General features: G+C 47.1%; 1 protein-coding gene across 3 annotated transcripts in view; it reads left to right on the plus strand.

Moving 5' to 3' along the window:
- LOC119171764 (ETS transcription factor pointed) overlaps positions 1–12,060 on the plus strand; it is a 198,151-nt gene that overhangs the window by 23,919 nt on the left and 162,172 nt on the right. For all 3 annotated transcript variants that reach the window (XM_037422593.2, XM_037422594.2, XM_037422595.2), the window contains exon 2: positions 4,289–4,397. In XM_037422593.2, coding sequence (XP_037278490.1) covers positions 4,299–4,397 — 99 coding nt within the window. In that variant the 5' untranslated portion in view covers positions 4,289–4,298. The remainder of the gene's footprint in view (positions 1–4,288; positions 4,398–12,060) is intronic.

Below are 12,060 nucleotides of genomic sequence, written 5' to 3' on the forward strand. Positions count from 1 at the left end.
TCCTTCAACGTGCTCCTATATCAAAGTACGAAGACCTGTCGCGCTTCTCTTTCATCGAAATGCGACCGCCGTGACTGGGGTGAAACCGACGACTTTCAGGCCGAGCCGAATTGATCGGATGCACCTTTGAACGTGTGTACTTGCATCGATGACATACTTTTGTTGTTGTTGTTGTTGTTGTTGTTGTTGTTGTTGTTGTTGTTGTTGTTGTTGTTGTTGTTGTTGTTGTTGTTGTTGTTGTTGTTGTTGTTGTTGTTGTAAACTACAGGACGCTTTGGGCCATGGAGGAAGAAGACGTATTGTCAGTCTACTCAACCTCCACGGCTGAATCGTATATATTTGCTAAAGCATCTGTTTTAGGAAGACTCCTTTGTGGTGGTGTAGCGGTTACGGTTCTCAGCTGCTGACCCGAAGGTCATGGGTTCGATTCCAGCCGCGGTGGTCACATTCACACGCAGGTGAAATGCTAGACGGTCGTGTATACTGCGCGTTGTCAGGACGCGTTAGAGAACGCCAGATGGTCAAGATTTATATAGTCCTCAACTATGGCGTCTCTCGCGATGACTTCAGATGTTAACTTGTTTCACGAAAAGCACCGCAGGTCGCGGGTTCGATTCCCGGCTGTGGCGGCTGCATTTCCGATGGAGGCGGAAATGTTGTAGGCCCGTGTACTCAGATTTGGGTGCACGTTAAAGAACCCCAGGTGGTCAAATTTTCCGGAGCCCTCCACTACGGCGTCTCTCATAATCAAATGGTGGTTTTGGGACGTTAAACCCCACAAATCAATCAATCAATCACGAAAAGCACAGCTAATGTAAAATTGTACAGCAGGAATTCTAGTTAGGACTTGGTATCGTCAGAACTTCTTCAGCAGGCAATGTGGCCCTTCAAAAGAAAACGAAACAAGTAATATGCAGAAAGAGAGAGTGAGAGAAAAAAGAGACACCAACCGCTGGTGTCGTTGTGCTGGTGGATGCAAATAAAAGCGTACACTGTGCAGAATAATGCCTCCTCGCCGGCGTTGACACCCGCGCTCTCTCTCTCTCACCCGCGGAGTAAATTTGGCCGCCGCCGCTATGGCGCTTGGTTCGAGGCCATGGCAGTGCTGCGCCGAGCTGTTTTAGCGGCGCTCTTGTGCATGAGTAAGCAGTCCACTTAACGAGCCCACGCTTACACGCCTGCGGCTAGGGAGGCTGTAGTAACATGCGCGTGCCAACGAAGACGAGTGCTGGTTAGGTTTAGGCATACGGTCTGTCCCTGCGAGGCGCGCGCCCCCATGCGACCTCCCTATATGGAGCACAAGCTTGAACATCAAGGTCCCTTGCGTCCTGTGGCGCTTCATCGAAAATGTCTGGCGTTGGCAGTACAAACACTGGCTTGATTTCAACAGTTCTATCACTATCCCTGACAGCATCATCACCACCACCTCCACCAGTGATTGAGACTTGAAGAGAGAGAGAGAATAAAATTAGGGACAAGCAGGGAGGTTAACCAGAAAATGGAGCATCCGGTTTGCTACCCTGCACTAGGGGAAGGGGAAATGGGGAAGAAAGATTGGAAAGAAAGCGAAGAGCGAAATAGACGCGCGCAAAAAAAAAAAACCTTGAAAGGCCCCTGTTGTGGTATTACATAAGGTGTGAGCACGCATAAGAACTGACGACGACACAGCGACAAATGAAAAATCGAAGCATAAGGTCTAAAGCAAAGACAGTTAAGTACACATATGATGCCGTAACATTCAATGCCCTCGCATAAAGGTCGTTTAATACTGTAAGGTCGCATCCCTATATGAGTTTTTTTCTCTGTTTCCTGCTCCTTGAGAAAACGGTGTAGCACATAGTTAAATATACGGACACATATAGTTTGTACGCTCGCCTTACGTGGAAACCGCATCGAGTATATATATACAGTTCGCCATATGCAGTTACACCATGTGATGCCGCCGCCGTGGGCGTGGCGGAACGCGTTTCGCGCGTCTCACGCTACTGAAAGGAAATCAAACCCAAGCACAGCAGACAGTTTTCGGCATGTTCCAATGCATAATGCACTCACAAGACAATGCAGACCAGGAAGATGTAAGGACTCGGCGCTCTCTTGAAGTTACATTTTTTTATGATTTGATTTATATGTGGCGTTTAACGTCCCCAAAACCACCATCATATTATGAGAGACGCCGTAGTTGAGGACTCCGCAAATTTCGACCAGCTGAGGTTCTTTAACGTGCACCCAAATCTAAGCACATGGGCCTACAGCATTTTTGCCTCCATCGAAAACGCAGCCGCCGCAGCGGCTGCGTTTTGATCCCGTGACCTGCGGGTCAGCGGCCGAGTACCTAAGCCACTAGGCCACCGCGGATGGGCGCTTACGTTTTATTTATTTATTTATATTGTAACAGGTGCGATTTATTTGCGTGTACGCAGAAAAAAAATCGATAAAATGAGAAAAATAACAAAAAAAGCAATGGCTCAAACGATGTTGAGGATATTAAGAAAACCAAGGTTGTTGATGCCACCCAAATGCATATAGCATTCCCATCACCGGTCCAAAGGAATGAAACTTCTCATTTATCGGACAAAGAACGCACTCAAGCAACTGAGTTTCACGCCATCATCACAGATTTTTTTTTTATTTTTTACCTAACTCAATCGCAACACTGTTGAAAAAAAAAACGAAACGTCTTGAGCGGTCTTTGTTCCTCGGTCGTGTACCTACTAACCAGCATGCCAAGTAAGAAGCGTATGTCTCCGCCCTTTCGGTATTCTATGTCGAGAACGTACAGTTTTGACACATCCAGTGCTGGGACACATCAGAAGCAGCAAACGCGAGGGAACAGTTTTTGCCTCGAAGGTCGGGAACAGTCGATTTCATCGGTGCTCAAGGGACAGCTGAGCTGTTCTCCTTGAGAACTTAGAAAGCAAGGCGCAAGTGCTCGAGTGAGAAAAGAGAGGGAGAGAGACGCAGTAGGAACAAAAGAAAGACAAAAAAGTTGAGTCAGACCCTTCTTGGTCGTCATCGCGTGCTGCCCTTTCGCGCGCTTATGTGGCGCCTCCTCTCCCTGTCGCCCCTTATTCTTCGCGAGGTTCGAGTCAACTCCGCTGCGGCGGCTGTTTTTAGAAGCCAGGTTTAGCCGACTCCCAATCGGCACATCGGTGTCCGAGACATCGGCTACACAGTTCTCACAGCTCAAGCGCGCATCGTGCACGGGACACACTCAAAAGAATGTATTTGCTGGAGGTGGGTTCCTTCACTGCCTCGTGCCGAGACCGCTGGCTGTTGTGCGTAACTACGAATTGGTATTACTGTGACGTAAGCATGCGGAGTAATATGGCTCTTCATGTGAGCACCACATCTCTCTCTCTCTCTCTCTCTCTCTCTCTCTCTCTCTCTCTCTCTCTCTCTCTCTCTCTCTCTCTCTCTCTCTCTCTTTCTCTCTCTCTCTCACTCTTCGTATTAACGTACACCTGTCAATGACGTGCGTTTTATTATGAACCAACCGTGTTGTTAGCTTAGCGCCCTGAACCTCTTTCGCTACTTGATGCATGCAGGGAGTCTTCTGCAGAGAAAATTCTGCGCTGTCCTGACTTCTCTCTTCATTCATTCATGACCCGAGCCGATTAGGGTTATGTGCGATGTACGCTATAGGTGGAATCTTATCTTTCGGCATGCGTGAGATTGTTCTAAGCGTTATTCTTTAGCAAATAACACGCCAGCACAATTAGCCCATGTATGCGTACCGCTTTCGAAGAGAACAGGAGAGAAATTCAGTGTTGCATCGCCTTGTTCCAATGGTATTTGGCCATGAACTTCATGCGTTCACATCCGAGCACTTGTTCATATCTACCGTCCTATTCCCCTTTATCGAATACAGCTCGCGTTGTTGCCAGGGCACCTCCAGCTGTGGAAAATATACACGAATATGGCTTGAAACATGCCACGTTCTGCTGCGGCAATGATGAATAACCCTTTTCTGAGGACAGCTGTTTTTGAAGCAGAATGATACTTAAAACCATGAATTGTACTTTTTGGTGCGTCTCTTTGGCCGATGGAATTGTACCGTCACCCAACAACTTCGTAAACGCTCTTATTTTACAGCGAAGGTATGTTGCTCTGGAATATGAAAATGCTAACACAATCTATGCGCATTTGCATCTTGCTCATCAATTACAATTAAAGTATACAAGGGCCTGCAAGATGCAATACTCTTTAAATAAAGAATTCGTTGTAAAAGCTATGTAGTGCAGATCATCTAGAAATACGAGTTCTGATTGTTCCTTTGTGTATTTTTCAGGATCTGGAAGATGGATTTAGAATTCTACGCTGACTTCAGCGCCGTGGGTCACTACTCAGCCCAGACTTGCCTCAAAAACATGTCGGCGAGAAAGAACAAGGTGCCTAAAGTGAGTACTCGAACGGTTTGGTATACCGGACTGGGTCATAAATCGAGTACCTTACTTGATTTGCACATAGTATACTAGTATTTCCACCAGAAATACATAAACTAAAGCTCTAGCTGAATATCGTATCTTCAATCAGGCGCAGAATCAGGCGCAGAATCAGGCGCAATCAGGGCAGTACAGTAGTGCTTTAGAGCAGTACAGTATTGCTTTGCAAATCTGCGCATGCCAATTGATCCTTATCTATAGCTGCGTCGTCTGCCGAGATGCGAGCATGTATGGATCTTCGTCTTCGCGAGCAACTGCTTCACGCTGCGGTGCTAATGGACACAACGTAATAAAGCAAGCAGAGAGTGAATGTAAAGGTTAAGGGGAAACTGATCAGCAGTATTAAATGATTTAATTAAGTGTTGGAGATGTCGGTATATGCTACTCGCCAAACACGCACGGCAATTCACACTCCGGCGAAGCGATTGTGATCGCTTCGCCGGAGTGTCTCTTGCAGTTAAATCACACACCACGTTACACACCACACCACGTTAAATCACCTGCGTCGAAAAATTGTTGACGGCGACCGAGGTTCTGGATCATGACAACGCATTACTCAAAAACTCAGACGCGATAACTGCAGCTGAATTTTATCCTACAGCCAGTGACTGTAGTTGATTGCAGTCACTTCTGGACAAAGTGACACCGTCCATGTATTCCCCGATCCATGTCTTTGTTTTCGATTTTCAAAGTAGCAAACCAAACGTGTGTCTGGTTGACCTCTCCGTCGTTCTTTTCGCTTGCGATTTTTCCACGTAGCTTGGACATTCCGCTTTATTGTGAAGCCACTCTTTCTTTACCTTTGGATACCGTGGTTATTCCAGTGGTGTCTGCAATAAGTATACCCACACGCACCAGAGCAGTGGTTTTCTGGGCCGCATAAAGTACGTGTACGAGGCCCTCAATACGCCTAGTATAAGTTCGTAAGCGCTACAAGGCCTTTTACAAGGTTTCCTGCGCAAGCTACGCGGTTGTCCATATAGTGGACAGAGCACTCCGCCAACTATTGATTACCACACAATCGAAACGTCGCGAAGCGTTATTCTGCCGACACGCCCATCACTTTCTTCGCGGCTTGTAATTAGACATCCTTCTAAATCGACACACTACACCAAGGTGGCCGGGCTGGACGATTATACGGGAACAGCGGTGCGCTTTGAGCTTCGCTTCAGACTAACGCAAGGTCACAGAAACACGCTGCACACGTGAGTCAGAGGCCCCCAATAACCGTCTTTTGCGCTATGCAACGCTCGTACAAGTGCAAGTCCAAACCGCTAAGATCGCGCGCCATCACAAATTAGCCGCGGGCTATAGACTGTAACGGACACACTTACTCCGCAAGCTTTCTTGGCATCATCGTCTTGCGAGGCGAGTTCGTATATAACCGAGCCTGGGCAGAGGTGTTGGATTCGCTCCAGTGGCTAATGAGACGTAATCTCTACTTATTTTTAGGCTCGGCCTATCGGCGCGTGGTTTTCGTAGCCTTCGCGCGTCTTTCGTACGTATACAGTGTCGATCACACGCCGCTTTGTGTGGCATCCTATAAGTGTCTGTGTGTGCGTTCGTTCGTGTTCCGCACGGTATCCGCCTCTTAATTGTTAGCGCATCGTTCGCGCACATGGTTGTGCGTTGCAGGCACGCGTTAGTATACGCGGAGGAATAGACGAGGTCAAAGACCGAAGGCCACGGAAAGTCTCGATCGCTTTCGAACGAGCGGAGAGGCCGTTTTTTTTTTTTTTTCTCGACTATGTGGCCGTTCATTTTTGATATGTCTGTATTTTGTCTTCCACCATGCGGCCTCCGTTATATGCGCAAACATGCACAGGCGTGCGGAAAAGTGCTAGGCCGCCTTCGACGCGTACAGCTCGTGTTCTCCGCATTCGAGGTCGCAAGCATCGGCGACTATACATGCCTACCGCTTGATTAACGGCGGAGGAGGCGAGCGCGGGCTGCAGCATTTTCGAGCCTTGAAAAGAAAGCGGTGGACGTGTTCGCCGTCGTTAAGGATGGTAATACCGCCGCTCGTAATCATCATCGCGGAGGCCTTTTGTTTTCCTTCTCGCAGTCTTTCCCTTAGAGTAGAAAATTAAAAAAAGAAAGCAAGGTGACAGGCTTCAGCCCGAGTGTGTCTCAAAAAAGAACCGCGCACTGTGCTCTCATGTTTTAGACTGCAGAAGCCCCACTGCTCTGCTACAGGAAAATGGCAATGAGACCCTACATGAACGCCAGGGACCACCCGTACCGCAGTTTAACTTTGAAGAGAAAAATGCGAACTCTAAACCGCAGTGGAATCCTAATCAAAACAGCCTGACTCTCCTCAGCCGCCGTGCAGCGACTCCCTCTCAATCAAAAAATTATAAGTGCAGCTCAATATTCGTCGTCAGCGCGCGTTCGCGATATTCGGTATGAGAGCGAATGCACCGCTATGTTTTTATTGTTGTATCCACCACACTGTCTGCGTTGGAAGATCTATGAAAAGCTGTTATTTTGTGTGTAGGCATGCCATATTTCTATCGACTTAACGAAAGAGCCAGCATCTAAACAGAACCACGTGTCGTCCAAGCAAGTGAATTTTCACGTGCCTATACTGTGTTAGTACTGGACAGAGTGCTTTCCAGCGATGTAGGCAGTAAAGAAAATACCTAAATATGTTTTTTTTTTGATAATTATGAGTTCATTTTCTCGTGCGAGAAACGTGTTAATGAGATTCCCTACAGGAAGATTACTGAAACATGTTGAACACCCTTCTAACTGGTAGCGAAAAATCTCATAACCACAGCGTTCACTTTCAATCGTTTTTCGCCTCGACAAAGATACAACGATATCATGGCTTCGTCAGCAAAACACGCTCTTGAAGCCAATAGTAGGATACGCAGTTGGCAAAGACAGAAACACATACGTGCGCGTGCTTGCAGGGTCTTCACTGTGTTGCTTACACTTTCGCTAAGCGTGTGTCGGTTATTTTCTTATTCGGTGTTTCCAGCGCTTGGCGCAAGCGCATGTTGAGGTTCGCACAGCAATCAGTGCCAGAATTAGAGGCGTTCCTCGATCGCCCAAGGACTCGTTCCGACTGTTTCGCGAAGGCAATAGAGTCGGCAGAGAGAGCCAAGCATGGCATCAAACGCACGCTCTTCCACAACCGTTATGCCAGAGCAACCGGGTCATATACGTGTTCCGTTGTTCGGTGCAGCGCGAGGCCAAGGTCGGTTGCGCCATGGTCGCGCGAAGGAAACGAATACAGGTGCATGCTTGAAGGCGCTGCAATCACTCCTTCGTCTTCACCTGAAATTTTAAATGTTTCGTTCACCCAGAGCCGCCTGGATGCGCTTGCTTTCATTCACAAACCAACAATTTGCCTGAACCAAACTCTTCGGTAACGTCAGTGAGGCGCGATCGCTTGTATATAACATTGATGAGGTGCCGTTGTGTTCGTTCGCTTCGTAACGTCTGCGCTGTAGTGCACCGTATTTGTGAAGAGGGAAAGTACAGGCAACATCTGGGCGTCTCTCGGTCTGCATGTGTCCACCTTGGCGCGCTTCCCGCGTTCGCTTTTCTGTTTGTACGCGTCAACGATTCCGCGAGCGACTAGCGGTTCGTGTAGCCTTGAAGCGAAATGCGGGCCTGCCTGTGGCTTTCTACGGAGTGCTTGTGCTGGTTTCGCGGGCGGGTGTGACGTTGCCTCACGGCCACACGCTCTAGGTAGCTAGAAGCCTCGCCAGGGCACGTTATGGAAGCATTTTTATAAGCGAGCACTCGAAGCGACTTGAGAGTGAGAACATGGGTTTGTTTTGTTAGGTTTTATCGAGAAGAACCGAAAAATATATACGGCAAATAACTGAATAAGGATGTCGGCCTAAGCCAGGAGATGCTAGGAAGGACTATGTGAAATAGACAGGATATCATCCGTCGAGATCTCCGCTTTAATGAACGCGAAATAACGGATTAACTACTATACCTAATGTTAAATATTCGCGAATGTCCTGTTCTTGCGTCTGAATGTGTGAATTATCAACAACTTTCTTTTATTTCAAGCTAAGTTTCTAAACGACTTTCGTACAGAGGAGAAGTATGTAACATGTGCGTTAACTATATGACAAAGATAGAGAGAGAGAGAGAGAGAGAGAGAGAGAAAGGCAGCCTTTTTTTTATTTTTCGAAGGTGGCACTGCTGAAATCATCAGATTAATGGGATGACGAAATCGGTTGAGGTGATAACCAATGCTACAGTATAACCTTACATCGACCACACGACCCTAACTCCGTTGCCTGAGTCACCGTGCATTACTCGAGCTGTTATTACTCCAATTACGCCCACCTTGAAGCTTCGCGACGCACAGCTGCTCGTGTGGCATGGGCGGACTAATTTGAGCCATTAGGACAGCCCTCATACACACGAGAACGCTTTGCAGGCCTCGCCAGGGGTAGCAAACAAGGCCGTTTTTCAAGCCGTGGTGATGGTCGATATACGATGTTCATCAATCGTGCTTTAACTGTTGTCGCTTCCGTCAGTTGTTCCAAATCGCACTCGCATTCGGCAAATAAATGCCTCTAATCGACCTGAACGCCAACGCCATGATTGAAGCCGCCTTCAAGCTCAAATTAAGAGAGACTGAACAAAGAAGCGATTTTTCTCGCATTAGTGAATCAGAATTCCACACTATCGAAAGCGCCACTCTGAGCGCGAGTAGATGCTTCGCAAGTGAGAGAACGCCCAGAAAGAAGACACGCGTTGACAGATCTTAGTCTCGGCATGCTAATAATGTGTTTAACCATGGCCTCCGAAATGACAGTCGCGCGGCAGGTCACGCGCCTGCCATCTCTGAGGCCATGATTTAACTATTTCATCGCACTTGCTAACGAAACAATAGACAGAAGAACGACACGGACATATCTCTTGTGTCCGTGTCGCTCTTCTCTTCCCTGCTTTGTGGACCAGTGCGCTTAAGTTGTAAAAAGATACAGGTGGCGATGCCACTTCGGAAATTTTCGCCCCAACTCTCTCCTTGAAGTCAACGATTTTCGTTAACGTAAGTGTTTGTTGGGCAAACTTGGTTAAGTTGTGTTGTGTTGGATGTCCCAAAATAGCAAGTTACAAAAATGTTCATTGAACAAACGTGGCCACAACACACGCCAAAAGACATTGAAATTCATAACGTCACATTGACGTTTACTTGCTGAAGTTCCGGTGCTAAATTGTTGTAATATTCGTTCGAAAAAAATGAATTGATCGACCTTAGCTGAGCGCCTCTTTAATGGTGTTAAGTGTGTACGCGGACGACGTTAAACGAGCGATTATGCAAAATTGTTCGTTGAAACAGAAAGCCTGTGCGTGTGTACCGCCCTTAAAATAAGCATTTGGATGCTTAGGTTTGAAGCAGCGCTTACGTGTTGCGATACTGTTAAACGCAGCCGACCATAGCCGTTACAGGCACGGAGCCAGGATATATTCTTAGTCAAAGGTGTGTCAGAACCAACGGGTTATGGCGGAGGGCAGTGGTTTGGGTAGATCCCGTTACCCGGCGAGCCGAAAAAAACACGTTATGTTTGGACTTGCGCGCGTACGTGGTAACCCAACGACAGTCGAGCAATGTGTTTTGAATTACGCGCACGAAACCACTACAGGTGCGATGTCCGTGACGCAGACCAGAACGTGACGTGACGCAAAACGTGATCCATGGGGATTACTGTGGACTCTTGACATATATCAAGAAATATTGAAAATATTATTTCTTTGTTAGGACATAATTCTGCAGTACATATTCATTCAGGTTGACATGCAGGTAGAGACAGTGTCGAGGTATTTGACATCGGAGAAAAGCTGTTAATTGTCGCTTTGAAAGTAAAAAATAGTTTCTAAGAATTCCTGATACGGCGTTTCAGTTGCTTGAAAATTATCAGTGGTTAAAAAGATCAGTGCTTTAAAATTACCCATGATCTTCGTGCGTGATATTGATGAAATGATCACGGGGAATCGCTACATGTCGTCGCAACCAATGTCTTGTATTTGTTAGGTTTTACTGATGACTACTGGTCGCAACTTAGCTGTTAGCGAAATGCTGCCACTAATGACTGTGGTAGGAGTTTTGCCACTTGAAAAAGGTATCAACTGTTACTAGTGAGACGTTAGAAAAAGTAGTAACCAGAACTAACGCGTTAATATTGCCGCACAATTCTACACAGCGGTAGAATGACCGAATGACGACACTACCACACAGCTGCATGTAGTGTCAATTTCGCCATAAGGCTCCCTCAGCTAAGAATATAAAACGGCCAAGACGGGCTAGTAAGCTTCAGTGCACCCGACTGAATGGATGACATAGCCTCAGTGCACCCGACTGAATGAATTCCCGTGCTGCTAAATAGGTAGTAAATGTTCATCAGCAGTAGTAAATAGGCATATTATTAGCATTTTACTACCTTTTTTTTTCGAGAGTATAAAAAAGGCACGCCACTGGGTTCCTATGGAATAACTTTTATTACTTAAACTTACCAAACGAACGCAGCCTAAATGTACACGGGATGTCTATAGCCTTTCGCTTGCACCGAAATATGACCATCGTCACCGGGAGTCGAACCCGTACCCTTTCCATGTCGTTGCCTTAGCGCTAAGCCACACATAAAGAGTGCGCTTCGTTGGTGTTTCATGTGCGGTCGAATATTTTCACGCCTCGCTGACAGAGCCAATAAAAGTTTATCCAATCCAATAAAAGTTTATCCAATCCAATCCAATCGCTGACGGAGCCGGCCAGTTGTAGAAGTGGTGTGTCTACACAACGACTCGCCTCGGCCTTCTTGCAAGAGTGGGCGTCCCAGAAAGAAACCGCCATAAAACATCCTTGCACGAGGAGTACATACATATATACACACACTTGACTGACTCCTTCCGCGCCGATTATTGCGGTCGCCGTTGCCTTGGGAGAGCGCGCCGCTGTGCATGAGTCGAGATATAATTAGTAATTACCTTTCTCTTCTGTTTGCTTTTCCTTTTCCCACTTAAAGCGCGCTCCGAGGCGCTCGCTAAACAACGTCTGCGCGAAATTCGCTACATATTGGCAAGGCGAACAGCGTGACGTCACGCAAGAAGCAGTGACGTCACCCACAGAGTGACACGAACGAGTGATCTCGCGAGCGCAAACAGAGCAATTACGACGAACTACTGGGGGAGCAGCTCTGTCGAAGGTTGAACATGGGTGATTTTGGGCGCACGCTTCCGTCTATTTTTTTGCTCCTTACGACTGCCGTTTACCACCTTCATTAGCGGTAATAAACGAGGGAGGGAGAAGAGATGTGTGTTCACGTGGCACTGCGTATACGTATGCACATGCGGACGGACGCATGCCTGCTCCGCATGCCGGTTATAAGATTCCCCAATCTGCGAGTCTATCTTGTGTACGCATATTCCGCTATATACACTGTCTCGTTCTCGTGTCCGAACGAGAAGCTCAGAATGTACGCTTCCAGCGATAACTTATGCGATTCAGTATGTCAAAAATTTATGGAGCAAGCCGTAGCGGAGCTAGGTCTCCGCAATTTTAACCATTTGGAATTGTTTAATGTGCCCTATGGCATCGCACTCTACGTGATTCTCTGGCATTTCACCACCATCGTAATGTGACCAT

Source organism: Rhipicephalus microplus, chromosome 4 (genome assembly GCF_043290135.1).
Source record: "Rhipicephalus microplus isolate Deutch F79 chromosome 4, USDA_Rmic, whole genome shotgun sequence".
Taxonomy (NCBI): Eukaryota; Metazoa; Arthropoda; class Arachnida; order Ixodida; family Ixodidae; genus Rhipicephalus; species Rhipicephalus microplus.